Genomic DNA, 21,739 nt, shown 5'->3' with positions numbered 1-21,739 from the left:
AGTCTTTACCACTTCCTTTGCTTGATTTGTCCTGCAAGGAAATGCTTCTGGCCACCCTGAAGAAGTACACACATAGACTAGCATATACTTATACCCTTGGGATCGTGGTAACTCTGAAAAGTCTACTTGCCAATAATCTCCTGGTTCTGGCCCCACCTTTAATTTCCCTAACTGAACTTGCTTCCTAACTACAGGATTGTTCTGTAAACACAATGGGCACATTGCATTCACTCGTTTTGCCAACGTTAACATCCGATTAGAGACTATTTCGTTTCTCAAAAATTTCACCAATACATCTGCACCCCAATGACACTTGTTGTGCTCCGTGACTAAAATGGTTTTCATTATGTTTTCTGGTACCACCACTTGTCCTGTGCCTGTTACATACCATGCAGTAGAATTCTTTTGTGCTTTTAGCAACATTGCCAGTTTTTCGTCGTCAGGTGCATATCGTGGCTGTTGAGTCAAATAGGGTGTCACAGGGTTTACCTTGGCTGGTATCAGGACCATCTGAGTCCAAACCTGCCGAGCGGCTTCCCGGGCAGTGAAGTCGGCTAGACAATTTCCATCAAATATTTTCCCTTCTTCCTTTCGATGTCCTCGTACATGCATCACTGCTACTCCTTATATATATATACTCCGTATATAATTTAGACCAGTTCAACATCTCAGGCATTCCGCTTCTGACCCCTTCTATTACTAATTCTTGGAACTGTTTTAATCTGCGGTACCCTTCTCCAATATTTGGATCCCATCCCGGATCATCCTGGGAAACTACTTCATTTACTGACAACCCCATTATTCTCTGGGTCCGGATATCTTCCCTAGCTTTTTCCTTAGCAGCTCTCAACACCATTTCCTTTTCAGTGGAATCCATCAATGTATCTAGCAGGACCTGCAAATAGTTCCAATCCGGATTCTGAGTTTTAACAACCATCTTTACCACCCGTTCAGTTCTTTCTGGATCTTCCCTACAACTTCCAGCCGACTGTTTCCATATAACCAAATCACTAGGTGAAAACGGTACCTTAACTATGACACGTTCCCCTTGGGGTCCAACCGCTTCCCTAAGAGGGGCAATCAATTGTGGCTCCATTTGGTTCTTCCGACCCTGTCGGGTACGGGAAGCCAGCGGAGTCCTCTGAATTTCACGGGAGGCACCTGGGGAGGGGGTTTGAGGACGAAGGGCTACTGAAAGCCGAGAAACCCCCGGAGTCCATGGAGACTCCGTAGCTTCATCTTCTTCATCCTCATCACTCCCCCCCAACTCCTCCTCGCTTGATGATGGAGCAGAGGGACCCGCACGGGACGGACCAGCAACATATAGGGACATATCCTCCTCCTTTTTATCCAACTTTACCGCACAATCCACACACAATCCCTTTTTCTTACACCCCAGACATTCTTCCTTCTTATCTTGAAGCCAAATCATCAATATCTCACACTCTTTCAACCATTCCGGTTGCCTCCCCAAGTAATAAAACAAATCCAAGTATGGCATTTCATCCCATTTTTCATTATCTTTCAAATATTGCATTAGAGGAGTTATTTTTCCTTTGTCAATTGTCCCATTTAATGGCCACTCAGGCCCCCCTTCAGACCCATAAAGTGGCCACCAATGATTACAAGTCAATAGTCAATCAACTTCCCTTTGATCAAACCTTCTTCAGACAACCCCCCTTTCTTCCATTTCTTTAATAGACACCCCAAGGGAGTATTCTCCAGAACCTTCCCATTAGATTGTACCAACGCCTTGAAAGTTTTCAGCGACATCATTCCCAAACAGAATAGACAGGAAAAGAAAGAAAATCTATGCAAACAGAAAGATAGACCAGCCAACCAACCAACTTGTCACCCTCCGACGCCGCGGGGGAACAAGTGCCGGACCAGCGAAGCTTTCGCCGCGTCTTACAGCCGGCGCCTGGCCTTTACCCAAGACGTCTTTAGCCCAACCCAGCGGAGCCGATGCTTCGTCTTACGGGCAGACACCCAGTACCAGAAAATAAAGCACCTTCGGGCTTACCTCCTGCAGTTGTCCGACAGGTGTGGGGTCGGGCATGAACCGATGACTCACCGAGAATCCTGCCGCGGTTGCCAGAAAACTGTTGCTCGACAGTGAAGAAGAGACACGAAACAACAGAGTTGTTTAGTGCGGTGTTTTATTGAGGGCCCTGGGGTCTGAGGACTAGCATCCAAAGTCAGAGCCCAAATTAGTTACATTTCTTCAGGGTTTAAATACACTTTTAGAAGAATTACTTCACTCTTTGATCTTCTTGCTTCACTACTCCCACATGATTTTCTCAAGGTTTCTTCAATCCCTTTACATTCCTTCTAGTAATAAATTGTTACAGTTTCTTTAGATAAGTCTCATACAACATGTCAGCAAGTTCAACACCAGTACACACAGAGTCTGCCAACACAGGGCCTAGTTTATAAGACAACCCTTAGCATGACTACTGCTAATGCTAAATTAATATATATATAAAGTTTATCAACTTGCAACAGGATGAGTAAGTGTTGAAATCGTTCAAACGAGCTGCCGAGTGATTTTATTCTCTCTTTGGCTGGGGAGTAGGATCGGGGTTGCTGAGCGCAGGCAGCAGCACGAGCAGGGCTCCTCCAGATGCAGGGACATGCCAGGAGCCAGAGGGGACAGTGGCACCAGAGGGGACTAAATTACCAAAATATGAGTATTGGTCTAATACCGATACTCAACTGTGACGGACAAAAGACTCTCTAACAATTTAAAGTTAGAAAGTGTATGTTTATTCAGCTCTGGGCAGCAGTGTGAGGTAATCCTCTAATACGCACTGCAAAATCACAGGTGGTCACAAAGTCTATTTATTAGCAAAGGATTCAAACAAATACATCTTCATAATAATAGCCCCTGCCATCCCCCACTTCCTATGATAATTAGCTTGAATAGCTATTAAGCATGCGTAATTGACTTCTTAAATTAAGTCTGGGGTCATTTTTGTGGGAGAGGGGTCTTAAAAGGAGGAAGTAAGGCAAGTCTTCCTCGCCCTAAACTCTTGACCTTTTCTATCACTGACAATACAAATAATTTCTGGGGATAGTCCACTTTTCCAAAGAATGGGTTTCTGGTTGCATTATCTATGTTCCTTTGGTTCTGTTCACTAGTTTCATCTTTTCCCATTGTAAGCACAGCGAAGCAAACAGGAAATGACAGACAATCAATTACTTAAGTTTCAGATAACGCCGCCCTTCTAAAATTTAATTGTTTTCAGCAAGGAAACTAAAATCCTACTTTTCTAAGATTAGTGTTTCAGGACCGTGGCACAGCTGTGCCCAAGGTCTGAACATGCTGCCAATGCCAGGTGGTGCCAACAGGCTCCGGTAACAGCCCCGGCACGGCGTGATGAGGAGCCGGGTCTGGGGGCCATCCAAGGAGTCCTGTCAAGAGCAAATCGTTCTAATATTCCCTCTAGGACAAAAAAGGAGCAAACCAGTGCAGCTGATATGTGAGGAAAAAGAATTCAAGTTCATTCAAAACACTGCTTAACATAGGGTTGAAGATAAGCAGAGGCATGGGGAAAAATACATCTAAATTCCAGTTTCCAGTAAACCAAGACCTGCAAGTTGCATCTCAATAGCATATTCTCAAAAAACAGAACCAGCCTTCATCAGAATTCATCATATCCCAAAATATAGTTTTGTCCAGCACAACGCAATAAAAGAAAACCATGTGAATATGTAGAACAAAAAAAAAAAAAAAAAAACCAACTACAAAGACCTCCACTCCAGGCTAAAAAACTGTATATAAACTAAGCTGACCAAGGAAGTTTTGTGAACATTGGGTGATCTGATGCAATAGAGATCAGATCAGAGTGTGTTCAGCTAGTGCCCGACCCCAGGTTCAGCGCTGTCCCTTTTTTTGATTGTGGTGATTGAGGACCGTATTTTGGTTGCAAAATAAATATCGCTTCTTTTAATCATATTTAATTCAGCTTCATCTCGTTTTTATCTATAACATCTGCAAATAGGCTTTGATGGGAAATCTCTGACCACTTTTGGTTTTGCGCTTGAAGATAAGTTGAGCACCTGAGTAGCTTTGGTGAGGAGTGGAGAATAGTTTGTATCTCAGTATTTCCTCAGGAGGAGCCTTAAATTTTAGCACAGGAGAAAGGAAAGGCAAAGGTTTAAAAGCCTTCCCTTCCTGAAGGGACACACTTTCAGAGGAGTCTGTGAGGAGAAGTCCCCTCAGCCAGTGTCAGGGCTGTTTGCCTCCTCTGCAGGCTCAGTATTCTGGGAGTTCCACAAGCCTCAGCTGCCACTGTATTTTCCTCTGAATATTTCTTGTTGTGCAGTACACAGGGAGAATATTTTGTGCTAGATTCTCCCCTGGGCTTTGAGGTGAATCGCAGTAATAGTGATGATTTTCATGTCCAGATGTACTTTTTGTAGATAGTAAGGAAAAAGGAAGAGGTACCATGGAAAATTAATTGCTCAAAATATGAGCGCCCAGCAAAACCAAAAATAAAGTTTGAATTGAAGAATTTTTTAAATTTTTTCCCCCGACAGGTGGGGTCAAACATGCAGAGCTAAACAAGTTCTTTGAAGACATTTAGCCAGCACCCAGCTGTATGAAAATCAAAACAGCAAAGAATGAGACACGGCATGGGAAGGATCTTCAGCTCTTCCTGTTGAAGCTACAACAGTATGAAAACTGCCTCTGGATGTTACCCCTAGGTAGCAGCTGTTATTTGCAGGGAAGAGCAGATGCCCCAAGCTGTTGGTGGCCCATGTGCTGAGCGGCTGGCCCAGTTTCAGTCCTAGCGGGACCAGGGGGGCTGGCTGGGCAGGGGAGGAGGTGGGGGGATCTCGGGGGGCTTCTGCTTCACAGCCAGGCTGGGGGGCTGTGGGGGAGGCACAGAGGGCTGGTGCTCTGCTATCCTGGGCGGCTGCTGCTGCTGAGGCCGTGTCTGAGAGAGGTCAAACCAGGTGGTCCTTGGGCTCTCTGGGGGCGAGGGGGAGTCGCACCTTCTTGGCCGGGATGCTGGAGCTGCAGCAGGACGACTGTTGAGAGAGCAGTGTCTGAGGCCCCAGCTGCCCCTGGCACACAGGGAGCCTCGTGCCCAGCAGGGCCCAGAGCTGGCAAGGCTCCCCAGCACGGCTGGAGCTGCTGGCACAGCTTGGCCCAGCTGGACAGCTGCCCCTCAAGGCCCCGGCCAGCAGGGGATGTCTCTGGGCAGGGTCCCTGGCCAGGAGCAGCCCCAGGGCACCTCTGCCTTTCAAGGGCAATCTGGTCCCCACTCTTTCTCCTCCCCACCTTGCTCTGCCTCTGCCCGCTGCTCCTGGGGCTGCTCTTGGCCACGCAGCCTCAGTGGGAGCCAGCACTGGCTGCAGCTCCAGCGGCTCCCTGGGACAAGGCCCAGCAATTGGGAGGCCAATGAAAGCACTGGGCAGCAGCAGAACCCTCAGCAGAGTTATGTGGACAACCACTGACCATGCACAACTCCACAGCAGCCTCACTGGGAATGTTTCCTGACCATCAGCAGCCTGGAGGATAGAGATCAACAACAACAACTTACTGTTTCCTTTCCTTCCACCACTGGAGCCCGACATAGCACAAGACCATGGCAAGTGGCACAGTGAACAGTGTCACTACTGTGCCTATCATGCAGGACTTGCGCACATCCTGGGGGCAGAAAACTCTTGGGGTGCTCGATGGATTCTTGGCATCTGCATCTGACTTCCCAAGCACTTCTGTGGGAGCAATGAGGAATGCAAGTGCTGTGCTCCCGTGCTGAGCTGGCAGCTCGCTGGACACAGCCAGGACGTTCTCTGTTCCCCCAGAGCTGGGGCCTGGGGCACCTTGGCCCCCCTGGCACAGGCTGTGCCACCAACAAAGCCCAGAAGGCCGGGAGGAGAGCCCGGGGGCAGCGCAGCTGCTTGGGCAGTGGCTCCTTCCAGGGACCCGGGCCCAAGCCATCCCTGAGCAGCCACTGCCAGCCCCGAGCCTCCCTGCCCCGTGACAGCTGCCCCAGCCCCAGGGGACATAGTCAGGCCCTGTCAGGACCCAGTGCAGCCCCTGCCCAGTCGGGAGCCAGGGCTGGCTGTGGCCCTGGGCTCATGGCAGGGCTCCTGCTCAGGGCTGCTCCTGTGCCTTGGGCCTCTGGGCACTCAGGGCAGCTCCGGGAGCAGCTGCAGCAGGAGGGACCTTGGTGCACGAGTTCCCTTTCCCAGGGGCTGGGAACGAGCTCCACGTCCATCTCCAGCACCGGCCCCGCCGCCGCCGCCGCCGCTGCCGCCGCGTCCTCCTCGGGCTTGAAGCCCGGGTTGTCCCGGCTCCAGGCCTGCCGCGAGCAGGCGGAGAGCGGCGGCGACGGCGGGCAGGAGCCGGGCCGCGCCGCCGGGCCCAGCCGCTCCAGCTCCAGCTGCTCCCGCCCGCGCCGGCCGCCGCCCGCCATCGGCCCGCCGGCCTGCCATGCCTCCGGCGGAAAGCCCGGGGTACGGAGGGAGATGTAGTCGCCATGGCTCCCGGCGGAGACCTCCTTCCCGCCCCTCTCCTCTTCCTCCTCCCACGGCTCCCTCCCCTCTGCACGGCAGCCCCGGACCGCCCCGCGGTACAGAGCGGGGCCAGCGCTGCGTCTGGAGTGCCGCTCATCCGCGGCCAAAGGAGGAGGAGGCCTCCGAAATTTGTGGGGAAAGAAGAAGTATTAAAGCTCCCCCCGCCCGGTCCAAGCCCCAGTGAGCACTAACAGGTACAGGGGCTGGATGGAGGTTTTATTGAAGTTACAGCAGAACAGCTCCCGGCAGCGATGCTCGCCCGCAGCTCCGCCGACACAGCCCCAGCGGCCACGGACCGCCCCGAACCCCAAAAATCACCACGCCAGCTACATTAACAAACACTTCCCCGAAACCAAGCTACTTCCCGCTTCCCCTAGGTAGGGACTGAAAAAGAAGGGAAATATTCTTTTTGTCTCCCTTTAGAGGGTAACCTCGTTACTTTCGATGCTGTGGCGATCTTGAGAATTCTCGGCGCTTTCCAAGGTTTGGTTGCTGATATCGTCAGAGAGCTCCGCTGACACTCGGTCCCGGCTCTCCCTGCTTTCCACGCTCGGATGGCTGTCCCCTGTCTCCCTGCTTTCCACACTCGTGTGGCTGTCCCCTCTGACACCAGACTTGCTGCTGTCGCTTTCTGCCTCGTAGCTGTCGGATTTGTGCCGGCTGTCGTTTTCCAAGCTCCGGGCACGCAGCTCGCTGTCCTGCTCGCCGCTGTCCCGCCCGTGGCTCTGGTCAGACCACGCCACGCTGCTGGCGTGCTTCCTCAGGGAGCTGCGGGAGGCAGAATCCTCCCGGGAGACAGAGCGCTGGCTGTCTGCATCCAGGTCGCTTTCATCTTCCTCGGTAGCATCATAGATGAGCTGTGTTAGAGAGCAGAACAAGAGGCATTGTCACTCCTCGGGCTGCGGGGACGCTCAAAGCCTGCATGATGTACCCCTGCTTGGAGATACTCTGGTGTTTTATGGAGTTACGTGAACCTTTCACATTATGAGAAGCTCTCATTTGCTCCTGGCCTCAGATTTCACGTGTGCAAGTATATAGTGAGAGTACAAACTGCATTTTTGCACAGCTTGCAGCAGCAGGCTACACTCCTGCCCCGGTGCATCAGCAGCCATCGAGACCCCCTGAACTGTGGTATCCAGAGAAAAGAAATGCACTCCTTCACTTATGCCTACTTTCCCCATATCAGTTTTCAAAACCAACTCCCATAAAATGCCATGCCTATTTTCAAGTTCACTCCCCATTTCCAAGAGCATGGGCACCACTGCCCAGTGCTATTTACCTTTTTGGCAGCTTTGTGGAGTTTGACAGACTTCAGCAGTTTGGCTTTTGCTGTCAGCAGTGCAGCTTTTGCCCCCATCCTGTAGGCCACACTGTCAACTCTGCCAGCATTGTCTCCCCGGGTGAAAGGGAAAGTGGGGAATGGTTCAACAGTTATTGGGATGTCTGTGGGAAAGCTCGTGATAACCTCTTCAGATTCATCTGTGTCATTGGAATCATTATCATCATCATCATCATCCACATCTTCATGGCTCTTGCTTGAGACATCAGGAAAGTGCTGGAAAACATTTATTATGAATCAGGCAAATGAACACTGCTGTGAGAGCTGCAGACTGGTGCCAGTGACCCAGGGCTTAGGTGCTGCTGGGGAGCTGTGTGCACTGCACTGAGTTCACCTCACCCTGCCTGGAGCTTTGCATTAATCTGGGAGAGATCTTACTGCAAGAACCACACCTGAGTGAGGAAAATGAAAGCTGCTACACACTGGCTGCCCTCCATCACTCAGCTGGCATGTTGTCCTTCAAAACACTTACTGGTTGTTCTGGGCCATCCACGCTTTCTTCTGAAGAGTAGAGTGTCTGAAAGCAACACAAAGCTTAGTGTTAGCACACAAAGGCACATACAGCTGGAGCTGATCAGTACATTGGCTATTCTTCAAGCACTTAATCATAACTTGAAGATCTAGGCATGGAAAGATGCTCTGCTTTCTCTTCCATTTAGGTGCCTGTACCTGCTGAGATGATGCTGACTCTCCTGGGAGTGAGAATTCACATGGTCATCATAATATCTGTGCAAGTGATGGCCCCTGGAGTACTTGGAGAGAAAATAAAAGGGAGGGGTTAATCCTCAAAGTTGCTGCATCCCAACCTGTGTTTTCAGGCAGATGTGGCATCTGCAGTACACAGTCCTTCTGTATGGGATGTGCCCCCAGCTATTCACTGCAGTAGGACAAGGATTCAGAACAAGCCATGATCCCAGATGAATGTTGCACCCCAAAGATAAATAGGTGTGCCTGTCTCACTGGCAAAGCCTGGGCAAATTCAGATCAGTTTCTACAGCCTGTTTTTATTGAGTGGGATTTGGAGTTATATCTAACAATCATTGCTTCTGCTAATTCTTAGGCTCTTCCTGGAGGGTGATTTATCTCCCACATCATGAAGACTCTAAACTAAATGCAGTAGCTGGTTTTCAGAGCCATGAATTGATTTCACAAGGGTAACAGCTGGCAATGGGGGAATAAAATGGGGGAATAAAAAAAGGACATATATACAAGACTGAATGCAGATTGCTTACATCACTCAAAAAAACCCCTAGGATATTGGATTAAGGTGCTCCTCCAACACCAAATATTGTCATCTGATCCACACTAATGAATATGGTTTATGGTAATTTTCTCATACTGCAGTCTCTTTCTCTTTTTAATTAACAGCTAACATGCTTTTCATTAAGAAAAAAGATTTCCAGTGCTGGTCTAATGATAGAACTAATGGAAGTCCACAACCAGGACATACGACACAGGGAAAAGTCTGTAGACATCAGTGGCTCTCTGCTTTGAAACTGGCTCATAACAGCCAGGTGAGGACATGTTCTGTAAGCATCTAAATCACAGAACAAGTATCAGAAAATGTGTTTTGGAGGAAAACAAACAAAAGTACTGATCAAAGAAAATTAGCAGAAAGACAAAATGAGCTTACATATTTTTCTTCAGAGCTGGCAGAAATGGCATGCTGCTTGGATTGAATCACCTTGAAGGGAAAAAGAAAAAACATTTATTGGTATTTTTTACTGATGTGCAAAGGAAATAATGCAGGTGCTGGGGATGGTGTTTGTGATTTACTCACTGGCCATGCAGCAGTGATGCTGATAAGGCATAAACACAGAACTGCCACCTTCATTGTGATATTTTACCTAGAAAATATTTTGGAAGAGTAAGTCAATAAAGTAAAAAAACATAAAAATGCTACAGTCTTTTCCTTTATCCTGATGTTCTTCACTGTGCCAAGACCAGGTCCCTGCTGTGGATTCAACTTGCTTCTATCCTGCGTCACCACCTCCCACTCACCTTGTAATGATTTGGCAGCTCAAAAAGCTACAAGAATTTTGAAACTGAATGCTGAGAAGAGCTGAACAGTGGTGAGAAAACCCACACTGAAAAGGTGAACTGACTCCTGGCAATTGTCCACTGACTTGCATAGGCAAGGGAGAAGCTCTGTGAAAAATTCTTATAAATACCACCTTTGGTTTATCTTTAGTCCTTTTACACATTTGTTTAAAAAAAGAGGCCAATTAAGGCAAACAATTAGTATTCTCTTGTCAGCTATTTTAAAACTAGATTTTAGGGTTATTAACTTGAATTGCTGAATAAAGTCAGTTTATATGAACATAAACGACTTTTATTGGTAGACCTGCATTTCCCTCTCCAGAAGTTTGAATAAAATAACCTATGTTTCCAAACAAGAGATTGAGTGAAATAGCTGCTGCCATAGCTCCTCATGTTCCATTTATAAATAAATTATTCCTGCTGAAATCAGGAGGGCTACAGTAAATTGCAGTGATTACTGACAAGTTCCCAGAATAAGGAACATCCCTGGGAATTTAAACCAATTTACTGATGAACAAGAGTCATTCAAAAGTTTGGCAAGTCACAGCAGGAAAGGAAGCTGCTCGGGACACTCAAAATGCATTAATAAGGCTGGCCCTGAGGCAGGACACTCTAATAGAGGTATTGCAATTCCAAGTTGCACAGAGAAGTGTGACTGTCCATCCACTCAGGATTCTGCATCACAAACCATGAGCCTGTCAGGAGAAACAAGAACACTGCCAGGCAGTGATTACATGAGGAAGAAAGCTTTCTGTGTTCAAGCACCAGCTCTGAGTTTCTAGTGCATGATTCAGTGGCAGGGTTTTCAGTAACCTTCTCCCAACATCTATCAGCACACACATTTAAAATTGTGATTATGTGTAATACCTGGCATTGCTAAAGCAACCTTGCTCCTATAAAAACACACCTTTTTCCACAGAGAAATATCAAAAATCCCTGCCCAGTGAAGCAGTTTTCAAAGATCTGCTCAGTGTTTCCTAGGCTAAAGATGCAGACAGATTGCCACATGTCAGGTAAAAAAGCAAAAAAAAATTTACCTTTTCTGGTGCTGAAGGAGTCAGCCACAATAAGAGCACTCTTAGTGATCCCAGCAGCAGCTCCAGCCAGTTGGCTCCAGCAGCTCTGGCTGTCTCCCCTGTCCCCTGCTGCCTGACATCCCTGAGTACCGGGAATTTAAACCCTGTCCCAAGCACAGCCACCAATCCCCATGTGGCGGAAAAAGATGAGGTCATGAGGCTCCTGGCCACTGTCCTGCCCACGTTCTCCTACACTTCCTCTTTGGCTTTGTGGCTTTTGAAACAAAAAACATTCTGAGGTTAAAACATTACTTATGGGCGAGATCATTAAGCAGCAGGTCTGTTGAATGCACAGTGTTTGGTATCGTGTAGGAGGGCTTCGGGGCATGCCTGTTCTGCTTTTGTGAAAAGCCAGAGCCCAGCTTCCCAGAAATCTTTTGTGACCTGTTCTGCAGGGGGTAGGAATATCTAATGTGTGCTGGAAGAAATAAATCTGAACATAAAATTCACCAAAGAGGTGTTAATGTTTCCACGAAGTTGAAGACTTGCTCTCCAGGGCATGCGTGGTGCAACGGGAATTGCAAAAATGTTGAAAAATATGGCCTTTTGCATTTTTTGGTCTGACCTGGGTGGAAAAAAATAAATCAGTAGTTCTAGTTGTCTCAGTAGGCATTCTGCATCCAGAAACTTGTTTGTAAAGGTATACAAGAGACAATAGTCTAATTAAAGTAGATTGGTGCATCTTTATGAGGAATTATGAAGAATTCTCACTCCTTTTCTATTCATTTGTATTCCTGCTGGCTTCTTTCTCAGGTGGTTTGGTCAAGTCTCTGCTACGGCTGTCTCATGCACCAAATCAATTTCAGAATCTTTTTCGAGGATCAGATGCCAGATATAAGTTAAAAAAAAATGAAAACAAAAAGCAGATATAGCTTCAGCATGAGGAGTGCCATGACTAGCATTGGGAAGCAAAGAATATCATGGGATGAAATTCCCTGCCTGCTATGGAGCAGTGCATCAGCCCTGCTCGTGGGCAACAGCTCTCTTGTGGCCTCTCTTGGGTGTCCATAGCTTTGGACTGATTCTGCATCAGCTGGGGTGTGCTGGAGGGCTCTCAGACACTCTTCCATGTGGTATTTCTCTAAAAGGACAGTGGGGTGTCATTGAAACACAGGAAATCATTCCAAACAGCCCTCTCAGAAGGAGGAATATTTATAACTCTTTCAAGGTGGTTATCTTGCTTCTCATGTGTGACTCTATGCTGATGTTTGCTGTGTCCTTAGTCAAGCAGATAAGAGAGACCTGTCTGTACCAGCTCCAGCACAGCTATCCAGTGCTTACTGACCCTTCTGGGCCATGCTTAGAGACATCAGGAGTAACATACCCACGTTAGCTCAGCCCCTGCCCATCACACAGACTTAGCTGATTGTATTTTTGAGCTGAGATCAGCAATAGCTTGAAGTTTCCACTTAGTGTACTAAAGAGAGTGTTCTAATATTCCAGCAGGACAACTGGATAAAAACATAGTAGATAGTATATCATCAGTAGTTCTGACTGTAAGGATTCACCTGAGTGAGGACTAGCCTAGCTTTTATTTTTGAAGCTATGTGACCATTGTTATATGGTAACTCAGGACTTTTCAGCCAGAAAAGCCTTCAGCATCTCATATTTCAGCATCAAGATCTTCTGCAGGTTTAGACAGATTTACCATCTTCCATTGCATCTGCAGCTCAGTGCTGCTGGAAACCAGTCTGCTGAATACCTTGAGTGCAGATACAGGACTCCAGCTGGGAGTGGGTGATCTTTGGAAGTGCTGGTGAGCATCACACAGTACCCAATACTCAGTTACTAGGGAGGCTTCAAAAGGCCACTGCTGCTGACTCCAGGGAACCCCAAGCCAGGCCCTTAGGCAGCCAAGTACATTTGATCCCAAACACCAGTCCTGACCATCATTAAAGTTTGCTTCCATCTGACAGAGCAAAAACAGGGATAGAGAGAAGCCAGTGGCTCACACCACTGGATGTGGGACTGGGTGTGCTGTGTCCTGCTCTCCTGTCCACACCCTGGATTAAATTTTAAGCCTGAAAAACCTACTTTCCCTACAAACCATTCATCAAGAGACACAGAACTGAAAAACTGTCCCAGTCTGGGGTTCCTGCTCTGCCCCGAGATCACCCCAGAGGGACACGAAGGGTGGTTCAAACCCTGGTTTTCCCCGAAGCCGCCGAAGAGAGACTGCTGGAGACGGTTTTCTCTTTTCCCAAGGACTGTTTATTATTTCTTATCTCTGGGACATTTTGCCTGGCCAGCAGCGGTCTGCTCAGCCTGGCATCCATGGTGGAATCTGCCTGGTGAAGGCAGGGCTTATCTTATATAGTTAGTACTACATATTAAATGTTTACAAAATTTTACCAATACAATACAATTTTATTAAATGGTCCAGCCCTGACCCCAACCAATCCAAGAGTGCCAACGTGTCACCCAACATGGATGACATGGAGAAGAAGGAGGAAAAGGTGTCCACCCCCCAAATTATCCATCTTGGCCACGTGTCCCTTATCATAAACATTCAAGAAAACCTATTTATCTACGTTCTAACATTCTAATTTACACTCTACTCATCATTATTTTCTGTGTCTCTTCTCTCAATGTGGGCAGATTCTCCCAAGGAGCCAAATCCAGCCCCTGCAGCTCCTGGGCAGCACTCAGGGGTCTCTGAGGGGTCTGCCAGGGGGGTTTTTGCACCCCCAAAGGAGCCAGGGAAAAACCCTGGACTCCCACAAAAAAAACATTATATTCAAAGATCCCCTAGAGCTGCTGTCTGGCCAAAACCAACACTGGAAATCTGCATAATGGTGTATTACTGTGTATCAGACCATCAGGAAAATACATATCATGTAAACAACCTGTTTCACCAAGTTCAGCAGCAGTTATCAGCCCTGCTGATGGAGCCATTAGAAACAGAGCCTTCCTGCAGTTTGTTACTGACATTCCTGTACAGGTCAATTACTACTGTGGCACCTCAAGGCAAATGTTTTGCAAGAAGGGTCTGTGTGACCCCCAGGGAGCTGTTTCTGGCAAGCAACTGATATTTCCAGTGTGCTGGGAGATGACAGGGTTTTTGAGAATGTTTCCAAAGCTATATGGTGGATTTTGTAAGAACTAAGGAACATCAGGGATGTTTTGTAGTAATCCAGAAGCAGGATGAGAAGCGACAGCTATTACTAAATGTCTTCATTTCATGCAAGGTTATCCTGTACAGAGCTGTAGTAAATTTAGCACTTGTCTCATGCCTATCATTATGTGGTTTTTCCTCCTGTAAATCATTTTGTCTAGCTGAGAAATCCTTTGCCTTGGTAGGATTTGTGCTTCTTGTTGTCCCAAAGATAGGGAGCAAGCAGGGCAGGAAGCAGGGAACTTTCACCATTTTCACTTCCCACATTAAAATCCTTAGTTCTGGAGAGAACACTTGCCTGCTGGTGGCACAGCAGGAGCAGCTTGCTGGGATTTGTACAGGTGGGAGGGTACATGATTCTGGCTTTCTGGAGCTGACAGAGTCTGTGCAGAGCATGACACTGGCTGTAATTTGTTGCATGTAGGTGACATTTTCTACTTGTCTGTCAAACAGAACTTCTGACCACAATTCCTTCCATCCTGGGCTGTGTTGGAAACATGTGGTTAGGCTGTCATTTTGTGTTGTCCAGAAGCTGTATCAGTGCCTCCCTGTGCAACCTCCAGCACCTGCCTTAGATCCTGAGCTAGGACATCACTGTGATGCCCAGCAATACCTCTGTCTGGCTTGGGAAATTCCAGCCTACCTGCAGTGACCTATACTGCTCAGTCAGCTTTCAGGACAGATGGCTTTTTTTGAGTTTTGTTCACCAAAAAAACAAGTCTGGAGGTGAACATGAGCAAAGACTAGATGGCAAAGACTAAGAGTGGAAGAGAGAGGCTATTTTCTTTGGCAGCATTAATAATGCTATCAAATACTGTTTTGCAACTAGAATACGCCCAAGAAAAACAGACTTAGTAAAGATAGGTTTCTGGGAAAGACAGATGAAAAGCATAACTTTCTTGTATTGCTACATAAAATGCTCTTTGAAAACTCAGTGTATCAACCAATATAACTCCCAAAGCCATTACATTTTCCTAATTAAATCTGCAAGAGTGAGGAAAAGCTTACATACAGCAGAGGTAGACCTAATGCCTTCTGCCTTCTAAATAGACTATACAGACCATCACAGTGTTTGTGTCCAGGCCCAGGAGAATTTTTGGTGTGCAGGAGAAATATGGGTGTCAGATCTGTTTGATAAAGAAATTACAACAGAGATTTGCTCCTTACATGTGTGAGCAGGGCACCCTGATAACACATGCTTTGCAGCACAGCTGTGTACCTTTTCCTTTGTACCACTTGGAGCAATTAAAGATGTTATAGTCTCTCACTTTCCCAGAGTCAGCCCTTGCAGCTCCTCGAGTTGTTGCAGAACTAGGCACAATGCTGACCTAGAGCTGGAATAGGTGATAAATTGGGACAGAACAGTGACTTTCTGGGAAATAACCCCAGCACAGGCTGACAGCATATTAGAAAGTGTCAGTATCTCACACATTGCACAGTCTTTTGGTCTGTCCTTATCTCCCTCTTCTCAAAGACAGCCCACTCACTTGCCTCTAGGTTCAGGGACTAATCACTACCTGCTCCCATTTTCAAATGGCTTTTTAGGAGCAGCTTTGGAAAGTGAAGAAAAAATAAGTATTTGAGAAACTGCCATGCAGCTGTGTCTCACAAATCCTGGGAGCTGGACACCTCAGTCAGATCTCAGCTTTCAGAGAGGCAAGTGGATGCTCCTGCAGCAGCATAAACACAGTCCAGCTGTCTATAACTTGCTAAAATGGAGCCCCACTGATGTCCCCTCCCTCGACTTTTACAGCCAAATAAAAAAAATTCCAGATCTTATTTTTTTTCCCCATTGAAATTAATGTATTTTATTACTGAAGTCCATGTAGCAGCTTGAATCAAACCAGCACAGAAACATTTGGTTATTTTCAGTTCATCAGAATTACTAGTGTGAAGAGCAAAACACCAGCTTTTCAGTGTTGGGTTTGTGGCTGTGCTTCAGCTCAGGAATTGACAGGAGAAGAATTGCATTTGTTTCAACTGGAAAATAACAATAAAACAACAACAGTCTGAAGTATTTGTAGAAATGAGAATGACCAGTGAAAGAATATATGGTGTACACCATGTTTTCATAACTGTGCTATTTCTTAGTGTAGGTAACCCTCAAAACCCAATTTTCTGAGAGCAGGAGGATGAGGCTTTCTCATCTCAGTGGGAGCTGAGCTCGATCTGAAACCTGAGCACTGCTGCAGAGATAACACTCCAGGATGAAGGAAAGCATGCAAGGTGAGTGTGCTCAGATCCCACATATGCTCATAAGACAGCAACCAGCAGATTGCCAGCTCAGGGCTCACAGTTTGAGTGCTGAGGGGAATTTGGTAGTAGGAAACAGCTTTACAGAAGGTTGCTTCTCAGACAAGCATTGCAAAAACTTAGTGACAAGTTGTTTCCCTCTCTCCCCCCTGCTCAGTTCCCTGTTTCCGATCCTACTGCAAAATTTTCTCCTCCTACTGAGAAAGGGCACTGATGGAAAAATCTGAATATGCAGAATGAGTATGGAAAGAACAGCATCCTCTCACTCTGCATTGTGAAACTTGGAAAGTCGCAAGACTCCTGTTCTCCCAAGTGCAGGGAGTTTTGGCAGGGCACAGCAGGAAGGATTCTGCACACTGCACCCCTCCTGCTGCATCTTCATAAGGCTGTGCTGGCAAAACACAGGGAAACACCCCTTGCTGCAAGAAACAGCACAGCAGGACAGAGAAGAGGTAGACAGGGAGATGATGGGCCAACTCCTCCATATGCTGCTTCTGTGCATAACTGAGATGAGCATGACAGTCCTAACTGCATCCCAGGAATCCTTAGCGCAAAGCAGCCTTGATTTTGCATTCCACATTTACCACACTGAGCTCATGTCACGTTTCCACACACAGCCCCACGAGGAGCAGAGAGTCCAAAATGTTTTTGCTACAGATCCCAGAGACAAACCTTTCACAAAGACATACTTTCTGAGTGCCTCCTGGAAGAGGCCAGTGCAAAAACAGATAATTTGGAGAGGTGCCGGGCGTTGCGCAAGGCAGGATTCCACCCTGCATATCTGTGGTTATCTGTGCACAAAGCATCTTTTCTGCACAAGGTCTAGAGCAGGGGAAGCATGTGCTGTCTGCATGTTTGACCCTCTCAGTAAACCTGACCTCAGACACAGGCTTGGCTACAGATCAGAAACCCATCAGATTTCACGTGGCTTCAGCTTCTGCTGCGAGCAGTTTTCTTAACTCTCAGCCCAGGGCTGCTGTGGTCTGAGGTGGGAAGAGCTGAGGTGGACTGGGTGCAGAAATGAGTCAGTGTGAAAACAAACATATCTCAGGCACTGCCCTTGGGGTGTGGGGACCCTGCTGGTGGAGTGGGAGGAAAAAAGCCTGGTGAAGGGAAATTAAAGAGCTGGGGACTGGGCTTGGGGAGGAAGTTGTTTGGCCAAGAAGCTGATTTGATTTTGTGGGGGAACCAAAAATCAGCAGGTCAGGGTGAAGGCCTCTCCTGTCTAGACTAACCATGGAGAGATTCCCTGCAACTTGCTAAACCTGGAAGTGATAAGGCTGTTTTCCCACAGAGCAAAAAAAGTTCTTGTACAATAAGCAATAAATGTGCCAATAGAGAACATCATTCAGACACAGCAATTTCTTCTTGTGTTCTGTATACTAACATTTTTTAAACTTGAAAAGGTTTTTTTTAATGAAATATGAAGTAATAGCTCATATCCAACAGGTATTGTCATCAACAAATCTAAGAGGATGTTTTCTTAATGCATAATTTTAAAAGAAAATAGGATAAATTGATAGACTGATTAGCTCAGGTACAGGTGTCTGGGAAAAAGTAAAAGGGTTTTGTTTCATTAAACACAGAAGCAGAAACACATTTGGCAAATCCCTGCTCTCCCTCCTTGCTCACTAGCTCTCTTTGGAAGGGAGTGGAAGGGAGCTGTTCTTTTGGAAACACACAGCTGAGAGATAATCACATCCAGATTCAGGAAATAACATTTTGCACATAATTCATACTGGCTACCTAGACAGATTATTGGTTGAGTGTGTAGCTATAAATTTGGCAGAATAAATGGCAAACTGTGGTTGGCATATGGACACAAAGCAGGATGCAAACTGCAGCTATACATTAACTAGAGGAAAGGAAAGGCACTGAGTGAAGCAGCAGGATCTGAAGCAGACAAGAAGAAGGGGCAGCTGACAGGGCAACTGACTCCTGAGAAGCATCAGAGCTCTTTGCATTAGGAAGAATATTAGCAGTCAATAAATAACAAGCCAGCACTGCTATTTTGCTCTCTGAGTCTTGTTTATCACAAAGAAGTCAAATGACTTCTCACCCATGGAAAATGTGAACACAGATGATGACAGGCAATTTTGGGAAGCAACATCCGTTCTGTATGGAGAAACTTGATCTGCTGTACCCAAAATAGCTGCTGCTGAAACACAGACTGGATCCCACCCCAGCAATCGATTAGCAAAAGGAGGAAGTTCAGCTGCTGGTTGGAGCTGAGCTGGTCTCACCTCAGTGGCACATGGACTGAGCCAGGCTGGAGAGCACAGATCTCAGGGGGCAGGTTGTCACAGATAACTCTGTGCCCTCTACAGGGCTGAAAAGCATTTTGTATGCACCCAGTCCCTGAAGGGAGCACTGAAGGAATTCTGGCACCTGTACCTTCACTGGCACTGATGCAGTCACATCCCACAGAGTTCCCACATCCCTAACACATCCTACCTCTGCTCTGCAAGGCCATATTACACAGCTACAGAATCCAGGCTCCCTAAACCCCCCTCCTAAAAAATCACCAGCAAACCAGTGTGCTGGATCACAGAAAGTCCCAGAGAGATTATCCCTAGTCTTCTGATTCAGGCTTAAGTAAAGTCAGAAAGAGGAAGGACAGAAATTTGTTGAATTTCAACAAATATTCACGGTCATTGAGGTCTCTTTTCCTCTCCTCCAGGCAAAGAAGCCAGGCTGATACACTGGGAATTTGTATGTACACCTTCCAATCTTTCAGCTCAGCAGAGTCATTCATCCTACCTGTATTCTAGGCAGCTGCTCTCCTGAGAGACAGAGCAGAGTGACACAGCTGCAGCCCCATTGAACACAGATTTTTACAAGAGGAAAGGCAGGACCAAGTCTCAGAGCAAGGGTGATAAAAGATGGGTTGTCCAGGGAATATTATCTATGACTCTCTTTTGGGCAGTGCCAGCAGTGTCATTGCTGGGGTGTAACACTGCTGCTTCACAGGCAAGCTACAAGGCACCCTCAGTGGCTTGTCTGGGGCCTAAAGATGATAGGAATAATGTAGATTTTCCAATAATAGTTAAGAAAAAGTAGCATCAAAATAATAAGGAATGCAAACTACCATAGCAAGATTTTTAAAAGTAGCCTTTCATTTACCTTTATGTCTACCATACCTGCCCATCCCACACTGATGTTATGCCACATGACTTCAATAATTTTCTGCAGAAATAATGTTAATTATGGCTCTGGTCTTGCAAAGCTGTTGTATGGGCACAAGCTTTCTCTTAGAGATCAAATAGTTATCAAGTCCTGTTATTGAGTAGACTATTAACAGTATTTTTTTTTTAAAGGCAGCCCACTCTAAATCTTTTTAAAGTAAAAATAATTTGCTCATTTTGTTTATCATTTCCTGGCTTAATGCTGTTAACAAATGAGATGAGGCATAGATGCCTCAGAGATGCTAAAAGCTCACTCTGAACTCTATTCATACTAGCATGTCTCTTAACACCTTAATTTCCCATCTTTATCTCCATGGATACCAAGAAAAATACAGAGGCACAACAGAAAACAAAACAAAAAATTAAAACCAGCCAAGTAATTGCACTCATTTGCTGTAGGTTTTAAATCTCTTTCTCCAGCAGGAAGTCTTCCCTACAGATTTCAGTGAGGAGCAGCTCACCACTCTCACAGAGAGTGCTCACCACTGCACATGGGAGGCAGGGAAAGGCAGAGGCTCTTTTAGTCACCTGGGCTGCACAGATGCTGCAAACTGAGGCTTGAGGCAGCAGGGTTACTCCTCTTTTACCAACACAAGGCCTGCTGCCAAATTAGCCTGATTCCTCCCAGCTTAGCAATTAAAGGGGGCAAAGGCAAACCTGTGCTCTCCCCTGTTCCATGTTGGAACAGCTGCAGGGGTGTGAGAGTCCGTCTGAGCCTCTCGTCTGTTTCTGCCCAACGACCCTCGCCTGAGGCCTGCACTGCCCAGGGTTGGGAGGAACGCCAAGTGACTGTTACGCAGGTGATGCCTACCAGGACTGGTTTCTCATGACAACTAGTCATGGGGAGTTTACACAACAAGCTCCCACAGATGAAAGACAATGGACTGGTCAGTATGGGCTGACCCGCATGTGTTCATGACGACAAAGGTGGTCTGATATGCCTTGAAGCGTCCTGTTTCCACCTGTTCCCCGTGTAACGAACTCCACATACAATAGTCCATAAATCTTCCCACCTTTTGGCCAGAAGCCACTCGCTTTGGGAAAGGACTATAAAAGTGACTTTCGCAAAGGAGACCCCCGAGATCTCCCCAGACGGCAACAGATACCTACCGGCCGACTCCACGAGGATTCGTCTGCCCGTCTTGGTAGCTATAATCCTGACCCCCCCCCCCCCACCCTCTGTCCCACTATCGCATTTTTGGTTGGCACTAAATAAAGTGCATTTCTGTAGAAGTAAACTGGTTTTGTCCCTTGCTGTGTCTTTTGCACTCTAAGATCCATAAAAGAAACAGTCGCGACTCACTCTTGAATTGGGCGGACCGTGACAAGGGGCTATCAGGGGTCCAGGTCAGACTTTCCTGGAAAGATGACAACTCCCCCAGGCCTGAGCTGGTAATACAGACAGACTACAAGAGTCAATTACCACAGTGCACAGATGATACAAACCAGAAGATGAGCAGCTGTGGATTTTAAAGCTTAAATAGGCAACATTTACTCTGATCCCCCTGCACATATCAGAGTGAAGGACAAACTTTACATACTACTGAGCTTATCAGCTTGCATTTGGCCAAATGCAGTTTTTCCTCCTGCACTGGGGTTGTTCTGTGTTAAAGCCACTTTCCATACAGTCACATTGATGAGCACTACCACTAAGAATTAAATCATGCACAGGCCTTTGGCTTTCCCCTTGTTTTTTGTGGCCAGAGAAGAGATTATTCCAGCCATTTACACATTTCAACCATGTATAAACACAGCAGCCTTGCTCACAATTATCAGTTCTATTCCAGACCCTGGGATTGACAAATTATATTCTGATTTTAACAGAGATAAGCCTGATGGCAATGCTGGTGAGGTTTTGCCAGCACCCTTATGCTCATAGCTGGGAAAGCCTCCCCAGAGCACTGGCTTCTCACCCTGCTCCAGTTTCAGATTTTGCTGCCCAAGAAGTCTAGCTCACTGTATGGCAAACCTGACTGTGACTTCTAGGGAAGCAGGAGCTTCCCCAGCTCCATTAGGCTCCATGTACACCTCCTGGCTTCCTGGAAATAATATTTATTTTCCCAGTGATCAACTCTGAAAGACAGCAAGATGTCAAAGTAGCTGAACCACTGATGTAAAATGGATTAGAAGCACATGGGTATTAAAAAATTTTTAAAAGTGAGAATATTTCTCCATTCCTTTCTTATTACAGTACAATGCA

General features: G+C 46.7%; 2 protein-coding genes across 5 annotated transcripts in view; one reads left to right on the top strand and one right to left on the bottom strand.

Annotated features, from left to right (window-relative positions):
• Nucleotides 1-21,739, top strand: part of LOC306811807 (uncharacterized protein) — a 101,932-nt gene that overhangs the window by 11,168 nt on the left and 69,025 nt on the right. The window lies entirely within an intron of this gene.
• The window catches only part of LOC306811803 (osteopontin-like), a 130,776-nt gene continuing 115,832 nt past the window's right edge, over nucleotides 6,796-21,739 (bottom strand). The window contains exons 5-7 of the mRNA XM_079325830.1: nucleotides 8,343-8,387; nucleotides 7,811-8,086; nucleotides 6,796-7,388 (exon numbers count right to left, since the gene is read on the bottom strand). Of these exons, the coding sequence (XP_079181956.1) occupies nucleotides 6,951-7,388; nucleotides 7,811-8,086; nucleotides 8,343-8,387 (759 nt within the window). The 3' untranslated portion in view covers nucleotides 6,796-6,950. The remainder of the gene's footprint in view (nucleotides 7,389-7,810; nucleotides 8,087-8,342; nucleotides 8,388-21,739) is intronic.

The sequence above is a fragment of the Erithacus rubecula genome (assembly GCF_903797595.1).
Source record: "Erithacus rubecula genome assembly, chromosome: 23".
In the NCBI taxonomy this organism is placed as follows: domain Eukaryota; kingdom Metazoa; phylum Chordata; class Aves; order Passeriformes; family Muscicapidae; genus Erithacus; species Erithacus rubecula.
This window is presented reverse-complemented; position numbering and strand designations above follow the sequence as displayed.